We start from the raw sequence: 27,837 nt of genomic DNA on the forward strand, positions 1-27,837 counted from the left end.
TTATACTGTGGTCTGTGGATGTGTCCACAACCTCAGTGGATATCTTCAACTGATATATTCCCTACCATTGTTGCAGTTGACAGGCTACTGAACACGAACACAAAACTGTCTTTATTCTGCTTCATGGTATACACAGTCCTACGACGAAGCCGTCATCCAAGTAGGAATGCAGGAACTCAAAGGTGTATCTTGTAGTGGGATCCTTGTCCCAACACTTGAGCATGAGTTCGTACAGGGCGTCTGGGCATTTGCCTATCTTGCGCATGCGATAGCCTTGCTTAACATGACGAACAACTTTGTCATCAGTCCCCAAACCTTGGAAAGAGAACAGTACTATTGTTGATTGGATGATCTTCACATATTAACAGTCACTGCAAGGATAAAACAAGCTACACGTTTTTTAATAACTGAGAGAATGGCACTTGTAGAGTTTTCCCATCCACATGACGTATTATATAAGTAATTATAAACAAAATACCGATTCATAAAAAAATTAAGACGATCACGTTACTGTATAAACAAGGGGCTTGCGTATAACAAATGATTATACAGATATCAATGAGAAATACAACTTTACCTAAATATGGAGTCTGCCCGTGTGTGACCAACTCTGTCAGCAGAATACCAAATGACCAGACATCGGATTTGATGCTGTGACAATTGTCCATGAGAACCTCAGGTGCTGCCCATCTTAATAGGGTTGGATTTCCTGCAAGAATGACTCAGAAATACTAGTCATGATCAACTTTGAATCAATACAGGTCTCAGGCAATTAAACAAGGCTTAACATTCATACATTTTTGGGAGTCTGGAAAATTAAATGGTGTTTTTTGCCTGCACCTTTAAAAAAAGGATTAATTATGTATTAGATAATCATCTAGATAATCATATTATCCCGGTCCATTTCAAAGACAATTGTCAGGTTGGCGGTGATAAAACCTACCCTCTCCTCGTAATTCTGAATCCTCATTCTTTCTCGCCAGCCCAAAATCAGCCACCTTGACGATGTTGGCGTCTCCAACAAGTACATTCCTTGCAGCCAATTGACGATGGATGTAGTTCATGGATTCCAAGTAGGCCATGCCAGAGGCAATCTAATCATAAAAATAATGTCCATTTCAGTTGAAATAGTGGAAATGGCCAGAAGAAAAGTTTGATAAAAGGATGAGGGAAAAAGATGTCCCTACTGACCTGAGCTCCAATGTCGACAAGTTCGGGCAACTTCAGGTTGCTTCCTTTGTCACCTTTAAGGTAATTCAACAGACTGCCGTTGCACATCCACATCATAACAATGTAGATGGGTTCCTGGAGGAAGGACAATAATTTCGGGATGAAACAAAATGCAAGAGAGCTTGTACAACTATACATTTTGTAGATTGATACCTTGTATCCCAAAACTCTAAGCCCTCCCCACAGTACTTAATAACCTTTGTAATTGCAACACTGGCAACGTTTAAAAGTTTTAAAGGAGGTTTTTCAAAATATTACTTAACAAGACCTTATCTCACACCCTGTCTTCCATCAAAGGATCTGATCCATACCTTGTCGGAACAAATACCACACAGTTGACAAAGGTTTGGATGGCGCAGCTTTTTCATGATGTTAGCTTCTGCCAGGAAGGCGGATTGACCAGTCTCCATCTTGAGGGTCTTAATGGCCACTGGGGTCTTTCCTTCCCACATACCTTAAAAATATAAGACTGAGAAAGTCTGTAATCAGAAACAAGTATAATAGTCAGTGCACTCTGCTGACTCAGGCTCCCCAAGTCAACTTTACAGGTAAATGCACATATTGTAATTAATTTAGCAAGCTGTTAAAGAATGACTTTATTTACTTTCTTTTTGTCTACCATTAATTTCAACGCTTATCCCGAATAGCTTAAAGTTTCAGTATAAGCAATCATCATAGCCTGAACGAAAGAAAGAGAATTCTCTGGATAACTCTTATATTTTCATTTTCTCAAAAGCAAACTCAATTAAGCAAGATGGCACCAGAAACAAATATTCACACCTTTCCAAACGTCTCCATACTGACCGACCGCAATCTTTCTTTTCAGTGTCAAGCACTTCTTGGGGATTTTCCAATCATCGTTGCCCAACTCCATGGTCTTCGGAGTCTCTCTAGGGCAGGGGTAGGTTAGTGTGGTACACAGTCCATCAGCTACCCCTGCAAAAAGAAAAACAACTTTGAAATTAAAAACATGTTTAACCGTTAGTTAATAAATAGCACCATGCACCATAAATAGCACCATAAATAACAAAACGAAATTTTAAAATAAGACACAAATATGCATTTTCAAGGAGAGCATTAAACAATTAAATTGCATGTTCCCTTTAAATTTCACAATAATAAGCCAGTTCGGTATCTCGATGAAGTAGTCCAGGTCAAAGGTCATTAAATTCGCTGACATAATGATACGCGATGTTAAGCCCGGTTCATACTCTGCGCGAAAGCGAAAGCGAACGCGAATTTGTGACGTCGTGGCAAGTATGCGCGCTGCGAATTCGTAGAAGTTGAACATATTTCAACTCGGGCGAATTTCGCAACGAATGTTGTATGACGTCAAATTTGCTTCGCATTCGCTTTCGCATGAAGTATGAACCGGGCTTTACGTGGACCCCCATTCTGGTTGGATCACGGATCCTACACACAAGGATTAACGACTCGGCCAAACTCCTGGTTAGACGCGTGATAAAGCCCCTGTCACACTTTTGCGTATCCTAATTCCTTATGATTTCCTTATCAACATTTTTCAATACGCAGCCGTACGCTCACAATTTTTTGATTACTTTGACTTATGTGCAACGCACATCTAGCGTACAAGTAACGAATTCAGCGCATCCATTGCGTATGAGATGCGTATGAGTTAAGTATGCAGTGCACAACATTATTTTTCGGGCTGCGAATAGGTCAGTATGCAGTTCGCATGCTGAGCGTATTCCGGACGCACCCGACTTATGCCGACCGCATTCCTGACGCACTTCCGACGCAATACGTCGGCATTCGCTATGAGTTCGTTCAGCGTGCGTTGTATCTGCGCTGCAAGTACGCTATGTATACGTCCAAAATAGGCGGCTCATATGCTAACGGGGTGCGTGCCGGGAGGACAGCGTATTACCGCGTATGAACCGCTAAATCCCCCACGAACACATAGCGTACTCGTAACGCACTCGACCGATGCGGGACCGATGCGCTGCGTATTTATAACTTATGAACTGCGTAACAGCGTACGCAGCGTAGTTTTGTGCATGCCCAAAACTATCCTGCGTACTGGGCCTTACCATGCGTATGCCTGCGTACATAAAACTTACACAAAACGAAAGAGATGCATATGAGGTGCGTATTGTGCGTACGACTGCGTATGAAAAAAATGTCAATGCGCAACTCATAAGGAATTAGGAAACGCAGAAGTGTGACAGGGCCCTTATAACGGCCCGTACAGATGGCAAATACCATGAATACTTGTCACTAACAAATAAAGCCCTTGCGCGCGGCAGCTTTCAGATTTGCAGGGCTCAGCGCACGATCTGTTGTCAAAGTCTGTAAAGCCAGCTAATTATATTTTTGAATATTTGTGAGTCTATACCTTTTTGGTCTTTATTATTGAATTCTGATAAGTGATTACTACGTAACCACGTTAACGCCGAGCACAATATCTTTAGCTTTAAAGTTACCTATGAAAAGACGCTTTTAATTAAAGCCTAATTCAAAACGAAATTTGGGTAAACGGATGTTCTCCTCAAAATTTGACGTTTATTACCCGAGTAAATATCTATGACGACAAAAACTGCACAATCTCGACCATGTGATACAACCTGAAGTATTCATTTTTAAACAATTTTGGAACAATAATATCTTACATAAGGAGTAGTTTTGCTTACAGTTTTTTTTAATATTTCCGTTTTAGATGTCGTGCAAAAAAAACCTGACACAATGGCACACCTGGAATATTCACGATTACGCGCCAACCAATATTATGGCCGGTTATCACGCGTCTAACCAATTAAGGCAAGTCCGCTCAAAACATTTTGAACTAGAGCTCAGAACGGTCGTTTATCCTTGTGTGTAGGATCCGTGGTTGGATATTTAACACTACACCCAAATGACCGTCGACCCATATCATAATAATACCTAAGTCTTATATAGCGCACGTATCTACCAACAATTAGGTACTCAAGGCGCTAGAAATTAAGTCTATTATTAGAGACAGGTAAATGAAGTATATGAGAAATATGAAACCATTAGGTAGCACCTTTATAATGGTTTACAAGGTGCTGCGGCGCATTAAGCAACCGGGTGCATACACCTAGTTCCCCAATACCAATGTTCCCCATTACTGATGTTCCCCGAAATCCCGCTTACCATATAACCCTAACCCAAACCCTAACCCTAACCCAACTCTAACCCTAACCCTAATCCTAAGGATTTCGGGGAACATCGGTATTGCCAGAAACACCAGGGCAAACCCTTTCTCTTAATAGTCAGGTGGCATACGGTCGGAATCGTGACCGACTGGTCCAAAGCACCAAACTTGGCTTTAGATTTAGAGAAGATATTTAGAAGGGGTGACACCTGAAATTCTTTTGGGAAGGGTGCCCAATTTGCATAAATCGTTAATCCCTGCCGTGTAATATATTTATTCCAAAATTATTGGGTATATTTCTATTTTTTTAATTTTTTGAAAAGTATATTTTGGTAATTCTACTTACACATCCCTACTTCAATAACATTTTCTAAAGCATTTAAGACCGACTGGATAATTATGAGGACATAGTAACGATCCAAAATGGCTACTACTATACCCTTAAGTTGCGCGCATTAACCTTGTCTCCAGATATCATCAAGTTGTCTTGCCAAAATATACTTTTCAAAAAATAAAAAAATGAAAATATACCCCAATATGGGAATAAATAAATTACACGGCAGGGATTAACGATTTATGTAAAATAGGCACCCTTCCCAAAAGAATTTCAGGTGTCATCCCTTGTAAATATCTTCTCTAAGGCTATAACAATCTATCTGCCAAGTTTGGTGCTTTGGACCAGTCGGTCACGAACTTGTCAAAAATTTGCTCTAAGCCACCTGACTATTTGTTACTGGGCTCCTTAACGTGCATTACACAATACACGGGACCTACGGCTTTACGTCCTATCCGAAGGATTTGTGCACATGCGCAGTTGTGCACATGCGCAGTTGACATGCGCAGTTGAAATACCGAACTGGCTAATTCAGATCAAATACTTTACAAAAGAGAGCTCCATCATGACCCCATACAGTGCCATTTCAACAATGTTTTTTTTTAACTCGAAACTTGCGTACGTTGGTGATGCTTGATAAGCTTAGCGAGTGTAGGAAACGAGGCGCGTTCGTGTATGTAGAATGATCCAGTCTCATCATCGTCACGCTTTTCGATCTCGTAGTGTTTCACATTGTTGCCTCTAACGGAGTCGTGGTCAATAATCGATATTGAGAAAGCACCTGTGAAGGAAAATACTTCAAAGATTATCATTCAAAGGAATGCAACCCTGCACGTGAAAAAGAAGATGAACAACAAGCAACTTTTGGTTTCGACTAGATTGGCTCATATGTTAAGCATGGCAAAAAATGTATGGTATAAAGCTAATTCACACTTTACTGTTACAGCGTGACTCGACTGGAGAGATGGAACCATACAAGGAGGTTCCTGTAAGATACATCATGAAGGTACATCATGTACGATGGCTTAAAGTGCATGAGAGTACAATTTACTACCATCATACCATGTAAAGGGTCCCGCTTTGGAGGTTGAAGGCAATATCACAAACTTGTTCAATCAGAATATAAGGACAATCGACTTGACTTATACCTGGGTTGCTCTCACTGTCCCTGACAATGAACATTCCTCGCTGGACATCGACACCAGGCTGTAGCAGGTTCTTCTCAGCTTCAATGCGACTTATATGGCCTAAGTACCACCTGGTTAGAATTGGGGAGAATCTCAGAGCCAAATGCAAAGGCATATAACTACAAACAAATGCCTAGACCGTAACTTGTCATTTAATCAGAATGGAACTCAAAAATTCTTATGGATTTATGAATTGCTTTGGCCGTAGAGACAGCATGTCCCCTGTCCATGCGCTCATAGATTTTGTTTTGATGTTATTTGTGTGTGAATAAAATAATGTCTAGTAAAAGTGTATTGTTTGTGGTTAATTTGCGAAATAAATAATATTAATGATAAACAGAAACTAGTGATTTTAATCTGTCTTCCCTTTGCATAAATTGCTGATTCCGAAGCCCTGAAAAGATGGCGAATTTGTGGAAAAGGGTTAGAGGCATGCCCCTACCACCCCTTCCCCATTGTTCTTTAGTTGGAGATGACATCCTGTTATCATCGTCACACAAAAATAAATCTTCACAATATCATAGCTATATAACTGTAAGGTATAATGGTCGTTCACCAGCCACTTAACATAAAGATAACAGGACACATCACGCAGGACATTGGCATAAAATGTGGATTTATTCATAATGATTCTGGGCCATCTGGTAATGTCCTGACCCCTCCCCCATCCCAACGCCAAATTTCTCGCGCCCCGCTTTTTGAATTTCCTAAAATGCTGGTCCCCCAACTTCGACGAGTAAACTGTACGGCCAGTCTTAATTAACTGGAGAGTGTATATTTGATCTTGAAATAATTATAGTTAGTATGTATTTACTGGTAATAGATTTGAAAAAGGAATTAATATTGAGGCAAAAGTGTAAACGTTTAGAATCCTTTAACACGGGTAACGAATTTGAATATTTAAAACTTAATGGATTTTTTTCTCATCTCTCTTTTCCCATAGCGGATTGAACTAAAAACAACCCAGACAATTACTGTTCTTAGCTCCATAGAAATATTCGATTACATATTTTCTTCCCCAAAATTAATTTGTTTTCTTGTTTTGAATCTTTTCATTAAAAAAAGATTGGATTTTGCTTGATTTTGAATTACTGGTTGGGCTTTGTCATTGATGACTGTTTCTTCACAAAAAAAGTATGATATCAATGAAACGAATCTCGACTCCAGGAAATACTCCTTTTGGCATTTATAAATCTTCATTAGTGGCATCTTATGAATTAAAATGAAGTTGCTTTTCCAACAGTGTTTGTTACAATCTAACCAATGAGAAACGAAAGAAACTTACTCTTCTGTATCAATATCTCTTGCACGTCTGATGTAGTTGGAAGGGACATAGCCTTCTTGACCAGTCTTAGTTGACCTTGCAAACCACCAGTCACCACCCCTTAAACAACACCACAGCAGCAACCAAAGGAATAACACATTTCTTTGGCGACTAAATTAAGATGCATTCTCCCTCATTTTCTAATTTAACCTCGGAATATTGATTTTATTCAACTGCTGTTTTCCTAGTAATATAAGATTTATTCATTTTTGAATGAAACATGGAATGAAAAATTAACCAACATTTAGTTATATTTCTTCACAAACTGTGAATTATTAGCTGCCAGACAATAGTTCGGCTCCCTCAGGTCGGGTCCATTTTGTGCGCAAAATGAAAGCCCCATGTATCAAACGCGGACAACAACCGTATATAATTGTTATAGATGCCTTCGAAGGAGATCTAGCTGTTGCTGACACTCTACGCCATACTTTTCACGCACATGTTCTCTTGTTCTTACGGCATCATCTAGCCCCGGGAGCACAGGACAAATGCATTACCAGGAGGGGGTAGAGGACGTTCAAAACAGAACAAGAAATGAAGGACTGCCTTCAGCAGTTATATTAAAACCCTAACCTTGGGCCAACAACACTCTAGATCATGAAGCTATATGGGTCTTCCAAAACGCCTGAATAAATCCCGTTATCTGATTGGTGGGTCCTTGGTATCACGCGCATTGAATTATTTGTCCCAACGCGCGGCGTAGTCCGAGTATGACCTGTTGTCCAACGGAACCCTCTCTGTCTCTGGTCCAACGTCTGATATGTATAAGCATGCAAATTATGCCACCCTGCGGACCAGCAGACCAGCCAGAGTCGACATGACGTCATTTCATTCTGAAATCTGGACTAAGCTGGTGATTGGTCAATTTTGATGCCAAAGTATGTGTAATACAACGATGGGCATGTAGATATAATAAAAACCGACATTGGCTTTCAAAACGGGTTACCGAAGAACCGATGTAGAAAGCGCCTGCTGAATGGTCAGAATCTTGAGGTTAGGACGCAGTCTAGTTGCATAATTAATCGATGAATCTGTTCACATATCGACCCTTGCTGTGCAAGGGGATAATCCACCACGCACGGCGCGGCCACACAGCAAAAATAGAAGTTCCATTCAACGGTAAGTGGAAGTTGCATTGCACGGTCAAACCTTTGGCGGCTCTGACCAATCAGATGACAATGATTTATTCAGGTGATACATGTATATGCAACAACATAATGAATGTTTCAGATTCGTGAAATAGTAAGATTAATTTCATAAGGTGAATTGCACTCACAAAAATTCGTTATAGCCCGGCAAGTTCCACGAGGCTATGGGTTTTGAAAGAGGCGGAGATGCCTCTCGTCGTTGTACTTACGTCTTATGTATAATATCTAGCGCTTCTCCTTTCTGAAAGCTCAAGTCAACTTTTTCTTGTGCCGCAAAATCGTAAAGTGCAGTGTATGTCGGTACTGCAATTGCAAAATATCGAAGCCTAATTAGAATTAGAGAGACAAGCATTTTAAAACTGAGAAAAATGGAAGGAATCTACATACTACTACAGACCTACATCAGATGTGTGAAAATGAAACATACACATGTATTTACATTCTGCATCTTAACAAACTATCTTTTGAACAACATCTCAAGAACAAGGGCGTCGCCAGGATTTTTCTAGAGGGGGCGGGACAAAGCAGGTCCCCCCATCCCTATATTTCCAGCATTTTCCAGATTGCTAATTTTTTCGAGGGTGGGCAGGGACATTTACCCCCTCCCCCCAACCCATTAAATTAACAACAATATGATTTCGCGCCTCTTTTTTTTCTTTGTCCTTTGTCCGGGGTGGGGGGCAAGCGCGAAAAGCGAAAAGTAGCTTATCATGAAATGTAATTTTGTTCATACTTCATTAAAGGGGCAGGAGGTCCTAAAATCCGCGAAAATTTCATGTTTTGGATCGTTTACTTATCTTATTTCAAACATGTGGTTCAAAGGAAACCAACCTAATGTCTTACCGTTCCAGAGAAAAGACGAAAAAACCTTGGTTGTTTACATCGGACACGACGGAGTACGAATACGTTTTTCCTGTCGTTTGGTCAATGTGCGATATGTACACGTTGTGTGTGCCTATACAGCATCGTGCTCGCGAACTGTGGTGGCCAATCACCAATGCACAAAATGTGGTTTCTTACACGTCCGCAAAAGGCGAACACTTTACGGATGAAATCACAACTAGCACCCACAGCTCGACTTTTTGGGGTCGCAAAAGTGGACCCCGAAATTCGTTCTCGCACGCATAATACAGGAATACCACAAAAATGCCCAGTTTTTAAAAGATAGTTGTGTGGATGTTTGAATCCTACTTTTAAATGTTCTTTCCGATTAACATCAATTCGTTCAAAGCACATTTTGTAGCCCAATTGGGCTGTTCTAGAACCGTAGTGTCCCTCTAATCATCTTTCGTTTATCCATATCCTTTCGCTTATTTCTTTTGAAGTCTGATTTATATTTCTTCGTAACAATTTGTGAACATGGGGGACCGGGAAAAACATAAAAAGAAAATTTAAAATTATCTCAAACAATTACGTTTGTTTTTGCGTCATCCAAGACAATGATCCCCACTCAGACCCAAGAATGCTGTTTGAAAATAATGGAAGATAAGGCTAGATATTTTCCATTCTACTTGTTTACTCTCTCCGAAACGTAAGGGACTCAAGGGTGAAGGCCTACATGTATGTAGCCGCGTGTGTGTTGCGATCTCTGGTTGTTGGATACAAGTATTCTTGGCTGATTTCACAACCTCAGTCAAACAAACAGAATGTTCATTCAAATACGCCAAAGAAATTGGCAAGCGTTTTCACACTCGGTTCAATTTAGCGAAAGTTCAAAATATTATCTTTATTTATCACCTGTGAAAAGTAGGCAGCAAGTTACGTGACTTGTGCATTTAATATCGTGAGCTTTGGATTTCTATCCCTCTCGGGAATTCAATTTGTTGTTTACGTTAACAAAAGTAACACCCCTCATGAAATAATTGGGGAGCTGTATAGCAATAGTGTTAATGCAGAGACTTTGTCACTTATTGCTTCTCCCCACCCAGGAGTAAATTGGGTATAGATGGTTATTGTAGTTCATTTTGCTGCTTTGTGCCGATATGGCAACATTGAGCTGTATACTCCTCAGGGAGCTGAGATGGTATTTGGAATGTTTCATGGGCCCAATAAACAGGGTAATAATGATGTACTCCGCCTTGAGCACCACTAATAGTGGATACGTGCGCTTTATAGATTAATACCTACTTTTATTATTATTAAAATGACTTAAATATTGAGAAAGCCTTATACGAATGTACAGCTATTCCAAAGAAAAATATAAGTGCATACATGAAATGGAAATATTAAAAATGCATAACAGAACTTTAAAAATGTAAAGTTTTAAAGTGACAGAAGGAATGTTGCATAGACTTGCGTACAAAGACAGACTTTGCTCTGCAGACCAAGGTGACTGATTTGTAAATGGTGTAATCAATTAGTGGCATGGAGCCCCAAAAGTGGACAACACATTTTTTTGCTGAGAGAAGAATGTTAGGTTTGTTTGTTTGTTTGTTTGTTTGTTTGTTGGGGTGTTGGGGTGTTTGTTTGTTTGTTTGTTTTTGAAGTCGCGCAATTGTTTTCTTTTATAATATCAGTTTGGGAAATAGGCCTAGCGAAGAATCAGAAGAAAGTAGGAACTGTATTCTTGCTCAAAGAGGAGCCCATCTACTCACCCTTCCCAACTTGTTCCAACGACCCGCTTTGAGAAATTTGGGAGTCCTGCTGGGGGGAACTTTCGGAAATTGTACAAGTTGTCCATTCTCCTGAAACTAACGCTGTCGTGCATAAAAACATATCCATGTCATGAAAAAAAATACAAATACAAACACTGAAGAAGTTTGCACGTCTGAAGAATATTATGACAAAAATGACAGCAATACGACCTACTGCACTGTACGTCTAAATCCTGGAAGCAAGGAAATGAGATTCGACATGGATCCACTTTAAGCTGAACAGGACTAGGGTATACTGAATCGTCTCAGGACAGACCGGGGGGGGGGGGGGGGGGCACATTGTGACGGCCGATATTCCAAAACAACTGTGATGACCACAAGAGGGCGCTTTACTATTTTTGCGAAGTTTGGGTCAGAAACTGTATTTTTGGCATATTTTCTACATGTTTCTTTCAAACGTGTTCAGATTTAGTACAAAATAAACGTTCTTTTGGATCAACATCCATCTAACTAAATAAACATGGGCTTCATACATTACCGCCTGAGGACGCTAAATTTGTTTTCATGATTTTCTCGCAAAATTGGAATTTCCTTCAAACAAATCGACAACAAACAGTAATCGACAACAAACAGTACTATTTGGTAATGTTATAAACGCCTTACCTTTCTTACATGTACGAATTGTCAAGAATGACAATTCTTGACAAATTTGCAGAAAAGGTGAAATTGAAGAGCTACTTTTCGTGCCATTGGTCACGAAAAGTAGCTTATCATGAACTTTAGTCCAAAATTTATATTTGATAGGTTCGGGGAACAATGCAAATGTCCATGTTTTCATACAAAATGACGAATTTTAGATTACTAGTGTAATGACGAATTTAAGATTACTAGTGCTTTAATCGCCATTGTACAAATGCCATTGCAACTATTGAGATTCTACAGAATTTGTCACCAAATTTCAGGGCGACGGTCAAAGCGTTACAAAATATTTCATAGGTTAATTATGGTTAATTTTACCCACCACACTGTTTCTGTTTTGAAGGGTTTCCTCTTTTTGAACGAATAAGCTGACTCCATTCGATTCCGTTGAGGTTTTTCGTTAAAGTCTCATGAAAAAATTTTAAAAGCAATTTTTGTATACCAAAATCAGTGTAAAATGCTATCCTACCTGGTTCAGAGCGGCTCAAAATCTCATCCATACTGGGCCGCTTTGTGTGGTCATGATCCCACCATTCCGTTAGCAGGTCACGCAGGGACTCAGGGCATGCTGTGGGGATTTCCAGGCGTTTTCGTTGGATTGCGACAGCTTTGAGCATATTAAGGGCAGATTCCCCAGGAAATGGTGCCTTACCAGTGAGAAGTTCCCAAACAACGACAGCATAAGAGAAAACATCGGACTTGGGTGTCACTATAGGTTTTGTCTGTGATTGAGGATCAGGTTCGCCCATGACCTCTGGTGCCATCCAAGCCCATGATCCCCTGATGCTATTTGTACTGACTGTAACCTCACAATGCCTGGCAGTGCTGAAGTCACAGATCTTTAGTGTGTCGTTCCTTGTAATGACCATATTCGGTGATTTCACATCCCCATGCTGGTATTTCTGCTCGTGGATGTATTGCAAACCCCGTGCCATCTCAATGGCCCATTTTATCCAGCATTGCTTTTTGAAATCTGACCAATCATCAGGATGTTGCTTTATGAGATCGTACAAAGATCCTTTTTCGGCAAACTCAGTCACAATAGCATATCCGCCAAAAGGCAGAGGTGCAACTCCTAAAAACTCAATGATGTTTGGGTGGCGCAATTGTTGCAATATCAAGGCTTCTTCTCTCTTGAATCTGGCACAGTTCTTTACAGCTACAGTCCTTGGACCAGAGGGTGATGAATATGTTGCCATCCATACCGTATTTCTACTCCCAGGGGTACTTATTTCGGATTCCCTTTTGATTTTGTCCAGACTGATCTTGATCAAGTCTTTTTCCTGCCATCACAATTTAAAGAGTCAAATTGTTATTATTTTCCCACCATGCCATCTATATTCCCACTGAAACTCAATTTAACTAAAAGCTCCACCACTTAAAAATAAAACAAAAACACGATGTCCAGTTTAGTTATGAATCCCGAAAAAATCGTCGCCGTTTTTACAAACCGGCGAAACAAGCATTTCACGTAAAAACTAGATTTCGAGAAAATCGCTTTCAAAGTTATACAAGTTTTCAGATGACAAATTTTATAGTTTAACATTCACAATTTCGGCTAAAATTTTGCAGGACACCTCCACAGAAGGTGTTTTTAATAATACACCTACCTATTTATTATCGGAATTTTAGTGGAGAAAATGAACTCTAAACAAGTTTTTCGGTTCGTAAATCCACAAGTATGATGCAATGATGTTTACGAACTGACGCTATACGTTGAAGTTTTTATGTGCTGAATTATTGTTTGCAAACCACCCTTATTATCCATTGGCGAAAATAAAATAAAAATGCTGTTCCCACATGTATTATTATCGACAAAACATGATTGATTGATTGATTGACAGGCATCACTACATATCCATTAGGTGATTTTCAACTACAAAACAATGTACATGTTATTTTATTCATATTTAATTAGGTCTGAATTTTAATCCATTGCCATCATCAATCTCCATTTAATTATTAACTTTTAGCATGGGGGTATGTTCATTTTTGTTCACGAATCGTATGTATTATGGACATGTTGAGAAAAATATCTCTCTAATCATCCCTTTAAGCCCCTGTCACACTTTTGCGTATCCCAATTCCTTATGAGTTCCTTATCAACAATTTTCAATACGCAGCCGTACGATCAAAAACGTCGAATTGTTTTTATTACTTTGACATATGTGCGACGCACATCTAGCGAACAAGTAACGAATTCAGCGCATCCACTCTCATAAGTTACGAATAAGTACAATGCGCTGCCCGCTCGCAGGACGAGCGGTACTTATTCGTGCAATACGTCGCTATGTATACGTCAAATATAGGAGGTCAGCGTATTGCCGCGTATGAACGTACCGCGCTCGACCGATGCGGGACCGATGCGCTGCGTATTTATAACTTATGACCTGCGTAACAGCGTACGCAGCGTAGTTTTGTGCATGCCCAAAACTATCCGATATCCTATTAGGATACGCAGAAGTGTGACAGGGCCCTTAGCTAACTCTATACGTACGACTTAAAATCCATAAATACGACTTATACCTCGTACGCACGCCTAACATATCGTACACACGACTTGCATGTCGTGTGAACGACTTATATATTGCCTTCGTACGACTTATATCTCGTACGTCAACTTATATCTCGTACGTACAAGTATCTCATACGTACGACCTTTTAGTCGTACCTACGACTCATGATTGTAACATAAGTCATACGTTCGTATTTGCGAGTTATAAAGCGTACGTACAGGTTATTACTCTTAAGTACGTACGAGATATTAGTCACACGAGTTACAATTCATAAATCGTACGTAGGTATGAGTTACATCTCGTACATACAGGTTATGAATTGAAGGTCGTACGTACGAGATACGTTCAAAGTACGTACCTGTTACAAATTATAAGGCGTACGTACGAATTATGAGTCGTACAAACCAGTTATAAGATGTATTTACAAGTTATAAATAGGCGTAGGTACGAGTTAAAGAGTCGATCATACATACGAGATATATATAAGTTGTACGTACGTACAAGATATGTCGTATGTACGACATATAAGTCGTACGTATGCTAGTTACAATTCATAAATCGTATGTACGAGATTAAGTTGTATTTACAAATTATAAGGCATCCGAACGAGTTATGAGTCGTACATACGTAGGAGATACTAACATGCGACTTATGAATTGTAAGTCGTACGTACGAGATATGAGATCTAAGTCGTATGTACGCCATATACATCGTATGTACGCGTGGCAATTCATAAGTCGTACTACGTACGAGATTAAGTCGTATTTACAAACGAGTTATGAGTCGTACTAAGGGCCCCGTCACACTTCTGCGTATCCTAATTCCTTATGAGTTGCGCATTGACTTTTTTTCATACGCAGTCGTACGCACAATACGCGCCTCATATGCATCTCTATCGTTTTGTGTATGTTTTATGTACGCAGATATACGCATGGTACGGTCCAGTACGCAGGATAGTTTTGGGCATGCACAAAACTACGCTGCGTACGCTGTTACGCAGGTCATAAGTTATAAATACGCAGCGCATCGGTCACGCATCGGTCGAGTGCGTTACGAGTACGCTATGTGTTCGTGACGCACCCCGTCAGCATATAAGCCGCCTGTATTGGACGTATATATAGCGTACTTGCAGCGCAGATGCAACGCACGCTGAACGGCGAGCAGTGGAAATGTGGCGGGAATACGCTCAAAAGTGCGTCAAGCATGCGGTCGGCATAAGTCGGGTGCGTCCGGAATACGCTAGGCATGCGCACTGCATACTGACCTATTCGCAGCCCGAAAAATAATGTTGTGCACTGCATACGCAACTCATACGCATCTCATACGCAATGGATGCGCTGAATTCGGTACTTCTACGCTAGATGTGCGTCGCACATAAGTCAAAGTATTAATAAAAATTCGACGTTTTGAGCGTACGGCTGCGTATTGAAAAATTTGGATAAGGAACTCATAAGGAATTAGGATACGCAAAAGTGTGACAGGGGCTTTACGAGTTAAGACGTACGTATATGTCATCAGTACAAAGAAGATATAAGTCGTACGTAAAAAAGTATGAGTTATAATTCATAAGTTGTATCAGATGATGCATATTTACATGTTACATGTATATATAAGTCGTACATACGAGTTATTAGTCGTACGTATGAGTTATAAGGCATACGTACGACTTATGATTCTCAAGGCGTATGTTCGATATAAGTCGAACATACGAGTTAGTTGAAGGGAGAGAGATTTTTATCACCATGTCCCTAATACAGCGTATCGAAGATGGCGGACAAACTTGCGCACCTGTTACCGAATGATGCCTACCCTCCATTACAAGTCGTACGTACGAGATATGTCGTACGTACGAATTACAATTCATAAGTCGTACGTATGACTAATATGTCGTGCCTACGAGTATATGTCGTGCGACGAGATATAAGTCGTACGCGTTACAATTCATATGTCGTACGTACGACATACAAGTCGTACGTTTGAGTTAGCTGAAGGGAGAGTGAATGGGAACCCCCCCCCCCCCTAAAAACCCCAAAAAAGAGCAACAATTGTATAAAGGAAAAAAAAAAAACTATTACTGATTATTTAAGGGGGGGGGCAAATATATTGTCGCTGCCTCCTTCGAAAAGAATATGTTGAAAAAGTACAGGGTTATGGGGAGCCTGAGCAAATTTGCTTTACCCCTTCTCGAAAAAAATCCTGCCAGCTTCGTTACATAGCATTGAACTGCGCGTATTGTTTTGTCGCTTCGTACAGACCGAGTTTCAACGCTTTGACTATATTTCGGTCACAAGATATTTTCAAGATTGTTTGTATCTTCGAATCTAGCGCGTTTTCAGGCTTGAAATTCCACGTGAAGGTAGATTTTAATAAGTAAGTTAGTAATATGTAAAAATTAGAAAATCGAAAATTCATGCGATTTGCCTATATTGTCGGTTCGTATAAACGACGACGAAATGTTAAACGGGTTTGTTTCGAACTGTCTCAAAATTGAGATTTCTCAGTCAGTCAGTGATCATTGTCCCTCTGGGACCAGCAAAATCAACCGGAAAGGGCAGTTACTCCGTCCAGGTCGACCCCAAGGTTCATTAAACAGAATTGGCCTAAAGCCTGTATGAGTGTATCATGCCTGTATACGTGTATAGTGATTGGGCTGCGGACAACTATCAGCCATTTTCCTTTTCGTATAAACTTCGACGCATAATTATGTAGCCTCGCTCTGACTACCCCAGTTCATGAACACACTAGCAATATATGTATACCTATACTGACCATCTTGTGATCGTAGCATCCAAAACGTGAAGTATCCCTTGACGTATTAAAACAAAAAATTACCGACTTGGCAAACCAATTATACCAGCATATTGAACACCAAACGATTCGCAGTCATATCCTCCAGTGTTAACAGTCTAATACAAAGGTCATGTATACGGAGCCCCTAAAGGGACAGGCATGATGAACTTTTTTTTTTAATTTCATTCCATCGAAACATTATTTCGTTCTCTCGAAATCATTTCGTTCACTCGAAATATTATTTCGTTTCCTCGAAATATATGTCGTTCCCTCGAAATAATATTTCGTTCCCTCGAAATAATATTTCGTTCCCTCGAAATAATAATTCGTTCCCTCGAAATTTTATTTCATTCCCTCGAAATATTTTCTTTCTTTCCCTCGAAATATTATTTCGTTCCCTCGAAAAAAAAAAATTCGTTCCCTCGAAATATTATTTCATTCCCTCGAAATATTTTCTTTCTTTCCCTCGAAATATTATTTCGTTCCCTCGAAAAAAAAAAATTCGTTCCCTCGAAATATTATTTCGTTCCCTCGAAATATTATTTCGTTCCCTCGAAATAATTATTTTGTTCCCTCGAAATATTTATTTCGTTCCCTCGAAATAATTATACGGAAGCCCGGAGTGACCATCCACATTTCAGGCGGACGGAATTCATAACATTTGGCAAGTATCAATCCTTGCTTTAATGGATCAACTGTACCGTAGCCCATATTTATTGTCTTGTACTTGTTCATAATCTTTATTTTATGTGTACCGCATGCCAGCAACAATTTGATTCGTCTTTTGATCATTAACCAAAGTCCTTAACACGTAAATTTGCAATTATTGCACTCTCTGAAACGTGATTAAAAGCTGATCCTCATATTTACTATACCTGGCTATGGACTCATTGTAACAATAGAAAGGGTACTAAAGTTGGAGGTGGAATTGCTTATGTTTCATCTAACTTGAATTTCATTGTTAGAGAAAACCTCAAGTTTTCGAATGAATTTGATCAAGGGGCCTGAAACGTTGACGATTTCTTGACGTGCAAGACATCGGGACACGTAATTATGTTTGGAAATGGTTGTACCGTCGGGAACACTTCTTTTGCGTTATTTCTTAAATGTTTTCTTGCGTATGTCTGACCGAACACTTACCATATTAATAGGGCCCATGCAAAGTTTTCAATGCAATACATCTTTGTGTCACATTTAACCTTATTTGCAAGTTTTATTTTCCATTTTGAGGGGTGTTTTTGGTGCCTTCTCCGTTTTTATGCTAATGCAAAGTTTTATATTCATTAGAAAACCTGTCATGGCATTCCGAGCATTATTAATGTTACACGGCTATTTCAGCAAAAAAATTGCTAGAATTTTGGATATTTTGCCGTCATAAATTTCTTTTATTTGGTGATTATATGATGTGTCAGTACATGGCAGTAAGCCAATGACCATCCCTTTCCCACAAATGTTTTTAATTAGCAAATTTTGGATGAATAATTTGAAAGAAAAAAACCCAAACTGAACAGTGTCTTCCTGAAATGACATCACAGTAACAGCGTTTGTCCGGAAAAACATGGAAACTTTTAAATGCTTAAAGAAGTGCACATTAATTTACAATAAGATTAAACCCAAAAAGTGTTGTCAAATGTGTAGTTTTCTTACATTTCACAGAGTTGCGCAAAAAGAATTCCTGAGAAAAATTCATTGCACATTCCCTTTAAGAAAGAAAGTCAATGTACGGTTTGAAGTCATCAAATATGATTTACGCTAAGGAATACGGACACGTATGATATGAAGTCTTAAAAGATGTTTGACAAAATGTGAAACATGTTTGCCCATTAATGAAAACGAATGCCCGATCAACCCCTTACTAATGGTTTAGACGAAATTGAATGAACAACGAGATACTTTTAATATGATTGCATCTTTGATCGGGACGAGTGAAGCTAAAAGGCGATAGAATGCTCGGATAGTGAAAAAAAAAGATTTTTTTTTGATTGTCGAATGCCGATCTGCATGATCTTTCAATTTCAATCTAAATCGAATAAGCCAGGCGTTAAATTGAATGAAAACCTGGTGAAATTGGCCGGGAAAACCTATAATAACATCTCATTCTCTTCTCCCGTTAATTACTATAAGCCAACTCGTATTACTAATATATCTGCTTATACACTCATAATAGATGATAATATTTTCAAACATTTTACCTTCACCAAAATCAGGTATAACAGATATTTCAGATCGCCCATACCGTTTTTTATGTTCACTCAGACACTTCTGGCCCAAACAGTCGAAAAACATATTCTTCTTTTGCACGTACATGTATAGCTTTTCCAACATTAACTATAAAGCAACGATGACCTGTTAGCCACTGATTGGACATAAGTCCTTATTTGCAATAATCCAGAAGATGCATTTAATATAGGTTTTCCCGGCCAATTTCCTAAAATGTTCATTCACTTCTGAAAATCGTTCTTTCATTTTCGTCTGAATTTGAATGCACGTCTTAAATCCCATTTCAATTCAACGAAAGTTCAATCGTTTTCATTGTCCGTGCATTCGGTTTTGAGAAACAGACGGCCAATTACGTTACCTGTGCATTCATTTACGCAAGCATACCTTTTCTCGCAGAGTTCTGGCATACAATTTCGTGAACGTACAGTCAAAAGTACATTTTTCTCATTCAAAATAGCAGATTGCATCAGATAACATTAAACTAAAAGTGAAATAGAATGGCCAATGTTTGAAATCGTCCTCTAAAAGCGAAAAAAGTCTTGTAAACAAATCTGAATGAGCATAAATATGTGCTGCTCAATCACTTAATTGATTGAACTGAAATGGAATCGAATGCTCTGGTAGCGAAAATGAAATGCGTGTTCAGAGCCATTCTCGAATTCAGACGAAAGGAATGACCGATTTTCAGAAGTGAATGAACATTTTAGGAAATTGGCCGGGAAAACCTATACATCTATGGATTCCTTTAATTGTTTGAAAAAAATCATCCCATCCAACACAATCAACGAAAGGAACATCCAGTAATGACGCTGGTGAAATTGCCAATTGCTCAGTTTCAAAACTAACATTGGCTCAACTCTCGCTAGTCTGTTAATTTTGAAGATTTCTTAACAAATCCTAACGCCACTCCTTTATTTCTTACAACGACAAGTGAATTATGAAATAAGTGACATTGCTAATAATTTGTTGATATTGTGAAGATTAATAAATAAACCTTCAATCTTGAACCTTGAAACCTTAACATGCTTTTGAATAATTGTTAAAATCACTTCTTTTACACTATTTAGGGTCATGAAAAAGTAGCATTTGGAAGATTACATTTTGATAAATAGCGGCTCGCAAAGGTCACCAGAGGTCAGATTTGAAATGCCTCCATGTCTGAAAAGTGTTGTTATGGCATGTATAGTTTCATGCTTTAGACGTTTCTTTTCAAAAGGCATTTTTTTTTATAACTACAGGTTTCCCGGACAATTTTGGAAAATGTGAAGCAGAACATGATCTCGTAACAGAAGCATTCGTTTTCGTGCGAAATAGAATGAACATTAAAATTCCCTGTTTCTATACAACAAATGATAATTCTATTTCCATGAAGATGCATTCAGTCGTAAAAAATATCAGGCTACGATTTTCCGAATTTGCACTAAATTTAGTATATTGACATTTCATTTTAGCGCGAAATCAAATTAGGTACATCCGCAATCCTGTATTCCTTTTAATTTATCATCAATCCGTATTCGCTAATTTTGCAGCCGATTCCCCGCGCAGTGTTATATAGGCCTATGACTGGTCTTGCATTGAAATTCATTTATGTGTTCGCAAAAGTAACATATGAGGAATGTTTGATTATATGATTGGATGTTTGAATATTCAGGATGATTGAACTACAGCAAGTCGTGGTGTATCCTTTTGAAACATACGGTACCAACTATTGTAATAATTCCTATATACAGGGGTGTGAGTGACCACTGATAAAAATAGCTGCAAACAGCTGGAAAAGGTGTAAAAAAGCTAAAACTTTGGAAATCTCCAATACTTTTGTACACAGCAAATGAGGGAAAAAAGCTGAATTCCAAAACAAAACAAGCTGAAATCAGCTTTAAAGCTGAGATTTCACACCCCTGTATATAAAAACCTACGCTGAAGACAATCGTTCCCTTTTTTGTTCAGCGTTTGCCACAATCGCATCATATAGCCTAACCAAGCAATCGAACCGATAAAATGAGAAAGAACTATTAAGAAATACAGAATGACATTAAAATACAATTAAGACAACGAACCAACAATGAAAAGTCTCAAGATCCCATGTTACGTGCCACGTAATGTTCCCTTTACCTTCCCAATAATATGCTTACAGGATTATTTTGATTGATTTTATTTTGGTGAGATTTATATCAGTTTAACATTTTATTTGCCTTCATTTTTAAGTAGGCCTTTGTGTATAAGAACAAACACATTAATGATCAATTAGGCCTACAATACATTGATTATTTAATTAAATTTATCAAAGATGTATCATGATTTGTATAGGCCTGTTAACTTTATTTAAATTGAATGCAAAAATGCGAATTTAAATAAGGCTATAACAAATGAAAGAGAATGTTTAATTCAGCCTGTGTTACAATTTAAAAAAAATCGATTTCTGCGAATTGGATTGCACATTCGTCATAATCGGCATTGCACCCGTGAAACCGAAAGTCTAATCACGTATTTGTAATTCTTTAAATGAAACGTTATGCACATTAATTTATTGAAGGATGCAAAATGAAAATGAATGCTAGTTATTGCGATAATAAACCCAGGATATACCTCGCTCTCAAAATCAGCGCTAAATTGAATGTATGTTTTACAAATTAAAATGTACATTTTTTCAATATTGTTAATTTTTGAATCATATACCACTTTTTTAATTAACTGTTTACTTTTTATGTGGATTTGATAATTTGTAAAGCGTTTTGAGATTTTATGCAAAACACTATAAGTATTAAGAATAATTTTTTATTATTATTATAATACGTGAAAAGGTAGCATTAAGGAGACACGTTATCGTAGTTTCTTCGCACGATGGGAGACATCGGTCATTAAATGTCACAGCGGAGCCCCCTTTAAAGGCAAAATTTTATAGTCGCAATTAGATTACATTTGTTGCTCGTGGTCTAATTAGTGAACATACCGAAATGCGTGGAAAAAGGACAAGGGAATATTGGGTTAGGGCACATCGAAGTTTGAAAAATGTCTATAGGAATGTCTCCCAAATGACCCATTTCCCGTATGCACAATTCTGTCCCTATGCCGCTCCACTAGTAGCGAAACGTCTGTTTGCCCGATGCAAAACGGTTTTCAATCCGTTGATGTTCAATGACGAAATCAGTATTCATTAGTTGGTTAAGTAATATATATTTCGAGGGAGCAAAATAATATTTCGAGGGAACGAAATAAAAAAAAACGTCATCATGCCTGTCCCTTTAGGGGCTCCGTACATGTACGACTACTCGTACGCCTCTGTGCAAGTGGACTTTGGTATTTATTGCTCTATAAATATTTATTTTGTCCATTTTTCTAAAGAAGGGAAAAACCATTCGTGGTTACGCAATTTCACGTTGTTTGTATTGATCCGGTCGGACAAAGTGATCAGTGGGGAGAGACTGGCTATCCCCACTACATAGTGGCAAGGATAGTGTCGCTAGGCTTTATCCATAGAGACTTGCATTTGTGTTTGAAGACAAAAACATGTCAAAGAGTTTCAGTATATTTCGGTTAATGACGTTAAACTTATAGTGATGGCAATGGACTTGAATCAACGTCCTCATCGTTGCAGTGGCGGGGGGGGGGGCTGGGCTGGTACCATCTGTAAATGGACGCGCTGTTCAAAACTGAACTTTGTTTGAAGCCATACAGGAAAATTGGGTACATAAATAGAACCGGCCTACCAAACAAATACCGTTCAGAATTGAGAATTGGGTCAGGATATTGCGCAATTTTCATGCGTGCTCGGAATGGTCTCCTACACGGTTCGCATGGTGTCAAGCAGTACGTTCCCACCACGACCTGCTCTCATACGCTTGTTTTGGACCCGTGGGCGTCGCCCAACAAAAAATTCTAAGGGGGTGGGGGGGGGGGGCAAAGCACATTCCCCCCCCCCCAAAAAAAAACCCTGGTATTTTCTCTAGCATATTTTTTAATTTATCATTTTTTCGAGGGTGGGCGGGGTACATTTACCCACCCCACTCCCATTGACACCCCTGCAGACGCCCGTTTTGTTATATGTGTATTCAATTAGGCCTACTAGCAAATATGACTTACCTCTTTTTCTTTTCTTTTTCTTCTATTTTCCCTTTCCTTTTTGTGTGCTTTTCCGGGTGGCAGGACGCCCATGATTGGACCATTAGCATGTTCAAAACTCTAGCACACATATGCAAATTAGGAATAGTCTGGCTGTGTTTTAAGTCAGTGTTGGGTTTTGTATAAGGTGTCTGGGTGAGATCCAAAAACAAAATTTTCTTCAAAGTTACATTGTTACTTATCCATCCAATATGCAGTAGCACATTACATATTATTATGAGCATAATGGACAATTAAAGGGGGATTATTTTTGAGATGGAGTATGTAATAATTCACATTGAACGTTGAAAATAAGTAACACGCGTTGAAAATAACAACACCTATACGATTTAAATCCATTACCTACTGTGAGATAGAGGAAGCAAGTTTCCCACCAGGGGTTACAATTGGCAACGAGGTGAAAATTAAGTAACCCCTGGGGAAGAGGTTGGGTCTACAATGTCCTCAACAACAGCCTCGTTCCAAGCAGATCAATAGTTCCCTCTTTGAGGCGTCTCTCAGAGGAACCGTGCTCAGGAGTTTCGATGGAATCACTGCAAGACATTTAGGTTGTCGTACTCTTTTCCCCTTCAATTAAAATTATCGTAACGATACATTTGGAGAACGATAGTGAGACGAAATGGGCCTTGGTGGATTCCAACCTGTCTATCCCTGGCTAGCTCATCTCACTATAGGCTACTGTGGCTGCTTGTCGAATGCCGTTCTTTAAAAAAAACTTTAATGTACCATAGTTGTACCCTCGATGGCTGCGTGCCATTTTTTAAAGTCAATATTTCATTTCTTTGATGTTAGCCTTTTATATCCATCTTACTTCATTGGAGTGTGACATTTTTATCATATGATTTATGTTATTTTGGCTGGACCAGTATACTTTTGCTTTGTTTTTATTTTTATGGAATCTATTGTTGTGTTTTTTTATGACGTTTTTATATTGTAACATTATTGCAATGGTGTGGCGTCATTTCTTTTCTCATGAATAAACATGATTCGCTATGGGATCGATGCATAGTAGGCCTACTTTTTCAATCTCGATCGTGAAAAAAGCTTGCTTCGTGTATCCTGATTCGATACCGCAACAGCAATTAAGTAAAGTATTTAAATTTTGTATGTGATGTTTATTCATTTCTAACGGGTATTACGTGTTTTAAAATAGAAATTTGAGTTGTTACACATCCACAGAACGATCATCCCTTTCATAATAAGTAGTAATACCGCATATTGGATGGATAAAGATGGTTCAATATTTTAATATCATACATTACAAAAAAATCGTGTTTTCGATCTCACGCCGCGACAAACTTGTTCCGTATGTACACCGGACATAGCATACAAAAAAAAAACCAAACCATTCCTTGCCTAATTTGCACGTGCAACATTTCTGAACATGCAAATGATCCAGTGCCATGATGACGGAGCAGGTAGTGGGAGCGTACTGCTCAACACCACGGGAACGAGGTTGCCAAACAAGAGTTCGGACTTTTGGGGGCTTATCCTTTACAGTAAGCTATAGATACATAAGATTTGAAGGTTTGCATTGTGAAGATAGCAATACTGAGATACGGGTTAACGGTTTCTGTGAGGTGACATTGCCAGACATCACAATATCCATTTCCACTTCTATGCTGATGACACCAGCTGTACCTGGCCTTTTCACCTGGTGCTGATACCGCCACATCCTTCAACCAGATGCACGACTGTCTCTGCCACTTCCAGTCATGGATGACTCGCAATTTTCAACGTCTCAAAGTCGAATAAACACAGATTCTCATACTTGAATCTCGATTTGATCACTCCAATTTCATCTCACCACATCTTACCATCACCCACCACGAGTTGTCAGTCTCCAACTGATGTGCTCGAAATCTAGGAGTTGTGTACGGCCGTCTGTTCAGTATGGATTCACAAATCTCAAGTTTGTGCAGAAGCTAACTTCCACCTGCGCAACATAAGCAGAATCCGCAAGTACTGTGACAGGACACAGCAGAAAATGCCATCTGTGCTTTTGTTTCTTAACGTCTGGATTGTTGCAACGCCCTGCTCGTTGGCCAACCTGCTACGTCTATATCACGTTTGCAACGTGTCCTGAATAATAATATAATATGTAATATAATAACGGAAATTTATACCGCGCCATTATCCACCATAAATGACGCTCATGGCGCAAACAAAAATTATAACAAATCAGAAATAACAAAACAATTAAATTTAACTAAACAAGAATATTCTGAGTTGTCTGAAACAAATAGGTCTTTAGGGCAACTTTAAATTCAGAAAGCGATGAGATGTTGCAAGGGGTAGTTTGTTCCAAAGATGAGGACCTGCGTGAGAAAATGATCGATCACCCCCAGATTTGTGAGTGTGAGGGACAACCAGCAAAGAAGCATCAGAAGATCTTAATCGCCTGGATGGATTATATGGAGTTAATAGGTCTATGTTGTATTCAGGAGCTGAATCAATGCAGCTCGGGTCGTTGTGCAATGTGGAAAATACAACCACATTTTACCTGTTCTGAGAGGACTACATTGGCTTCCGGTATCCAAGAAGATCAGTTTCAAGGTCTGCCTCCTTGTGTTTAAGATCCTGCATGGTCGTGCTCCTCAGTATCTCCGTGAGGTCTCCCTCAATCAAACTCTGGGTGAGAGACGCAGGCTTGCAAGGCTGGCTATGTTTTACAAGATAAATAACCAACAAGCTGCAATTTACATCTCAAAATATTTGTCTTCCAAGAACCATAGCAACCCCACACGAACAGAAAGTTCTCAGGCTTACTGCATTCCTGACTCAGTTCGAGACTACCACAGGATGTCATTGTCTCATCGCACTGGGAGGAATTGGAATGTCTTGCCACAATCTTTCATCCAGGCACCAACTGACAAAACATTTCGAGGGGCTTTAACTAAAAAAAATAAGCCTACTCTCACATCACACCCACCACAAGTGATGTAGTCTTCAATTATGAAGTTAGCAATCAATTGGAAGAAGAGGTCGGGTTCTCATACTTGCTACAGAACCAAGAACTAGCTAACCAAGAACAACAATCCGCAGATTGCCTTCGCGATCGCCAAGGCAGCACTTGCCATTTGGAATCTGTCAAACATCAGTATTGGGCATCTTCAAAGGAAAACTGAAGTCTCGTCTACATGTACTTCATAGTCATTTCACTTAGACTTGGGCACGACTATTTTTTCTTGTGTTAAGGCGACTTGATTGGCTTTAGTTCCGGATATATAAATCTATATTATTATTGTTACAACCTGATCTAATTAATAGGGCGACAGTTTATTAAATTTGCTCTAATAGGGCGACACGCCTTATTATGAAAACCGCAATTTTGACCCATTTTAACAAGGGCTAGGGCTAGGGCTAGGGGTTAGTGTTACGGTTAGGATTAGGGTACACGGTACACAAGTCTATGGATGTGTCGCCCTATTGTGGTTGTAGGGAAACTCAGCGTATCTTTTCGTAATAGATGCTATGTACACGTTTTTCATATAGATGAAAGCAATGAAATTGTCCACAACAAAACACACACGAAGAAACAGCATGCAGTCAGTCTTACATATTCAATATCACTTTTTTAATGTTTTTCTTCATTCTCTTTTTGTGATAGTTTTTCGGGAAAATACAACATAGTTGATGTTATTTCAAAAAGTACAAAGCCCAGAAACTAATGGAAAAGAATAATAAATAAAGACTTCTAAACAAAAATCAAAGAATTAAACCGTTCATTAAAAGTGGCAGTTTGTGTTAACAACCCTGATTCAACCAAATGTAATGACCAAAAAATGAAGGATTTATCGAGTAAATGTACATAATGTAGAGCATAGCCGAAATCTGTGATTCTGATAGATCATATTACCAAAATTATGAGAGGTTATTCTCACTTTTTGGGTTTTTTTTTGTTTAAAGCAAATCAAACACTTACCTTATACAGGTAGATCATTGCGTAATTAAATCACACAAAAATATTAATGATTAGTATCGGCCAACTTTTTTTTAATAACCTTGCATTTTAAATACAGGATACAACACTTTTAAGAATAAAGATATATTGAAATACATTTGCTGAAAACTTCACTTGTCGCAAATTTGGGTTTCAGAGGATCATATTGGCCAGTTATTAATATCCAAAGCTGCACACACCAATCGAATTTCCAGGGTAGTGGCCAATGCCAAAAGACTGCATGTCAAGCACCTAAAACCTGCATCACATTATCTTAGTCACACGACTATAAAACTAGTAGGCTCTTAAGTCAGTCACTTTCACATTATGTGCTTCTGTTATTAAAAGGTCTCATATCAAAACCAGTCGCCACAAACACTGTACAGCTATCTCTGATGAGTTCCAATCTCATGTTACAGATAAATAAAAAGTCAAACTAATCTTGGAAATCAAAGATTCTTTTGTACACTCGCTCTGATTTCCTTTGCTGCGCGCCACAACGTACTTTATAGCCAATGTATATGCTTCACCCATTCCGGATATTTTTCGCACGCATATCCGTTAAACGAGTCTGAAAACAAACCGACTACACTTCTCTTT

General features: G+C 38.9%; 1 protein-coding gene across 1 annotated transcript; it reads right to left on the bottom strand.

Annotated features, from left to right (window-relative positions):
* On the bottom strand, positions 1-27,237 carry LOC119741341 (tyrosine-protein kinase STK-like). The gene is made up of 12 exons (XM_038217092.1): positions 27,220-27,237; positions 12,119-12,932; positions 8,566-8,659; positions 7,170-7,268; positions 5,846-5,955; positions 5,320-5,478; positions 2,011-2,166; positions 1,542-1,684; positions 1,192-1,305; positions 944-1,094; positions 578-709; positions 1-315 (listed from the first exon to the last, which is right to left on the bottom strand). Exons 1-12 carry the CDS (start codon positions 27,235-27,237, stop codon positions 122-124), a joined length of 2,184 nt encoding a protein of 727 aa, XP_038073020.1. The 3' UTR covers positions 1-121.
* Positions 27,238-27,837: the final 600 nt, after the last annotated feature.

The sequence above is a fragment of the Patiria miniata genome, unplaced genomic scaffold (genome assembly GCF_015706575.1).
Source record: "Patiria miniata isolate m_02_andy unplaced genomic scaffold, ASM1570657v1 HiC_scaffold_5, whole genome shotgun sequence".
NCBI lineage: Eukaryota > Metazoa > Echinodermata > Asteroidea > Valvatida > Asterinidae > Patiria > Patiria miniata.

Bases quoted from the DNA above. Each gene is read 5' to 3' on its own strand.
- LOC119741341 (XM_038217092.1), bottom strand. The intron at 1,685-2,010 runs GTGTGAATATTT...TATATTTTTAAG, and splicing joins GTATGGAGACGTTTGGAAAG to GTATGTGGGAAGGAAAGACC. The intron at 710-943 runs GTAGGTTTTATC...TCATTCTTGCAG, and splicing joins TTCAGAATTACGAGGAGAGG to GAAATCCAACCCTATTAAGA.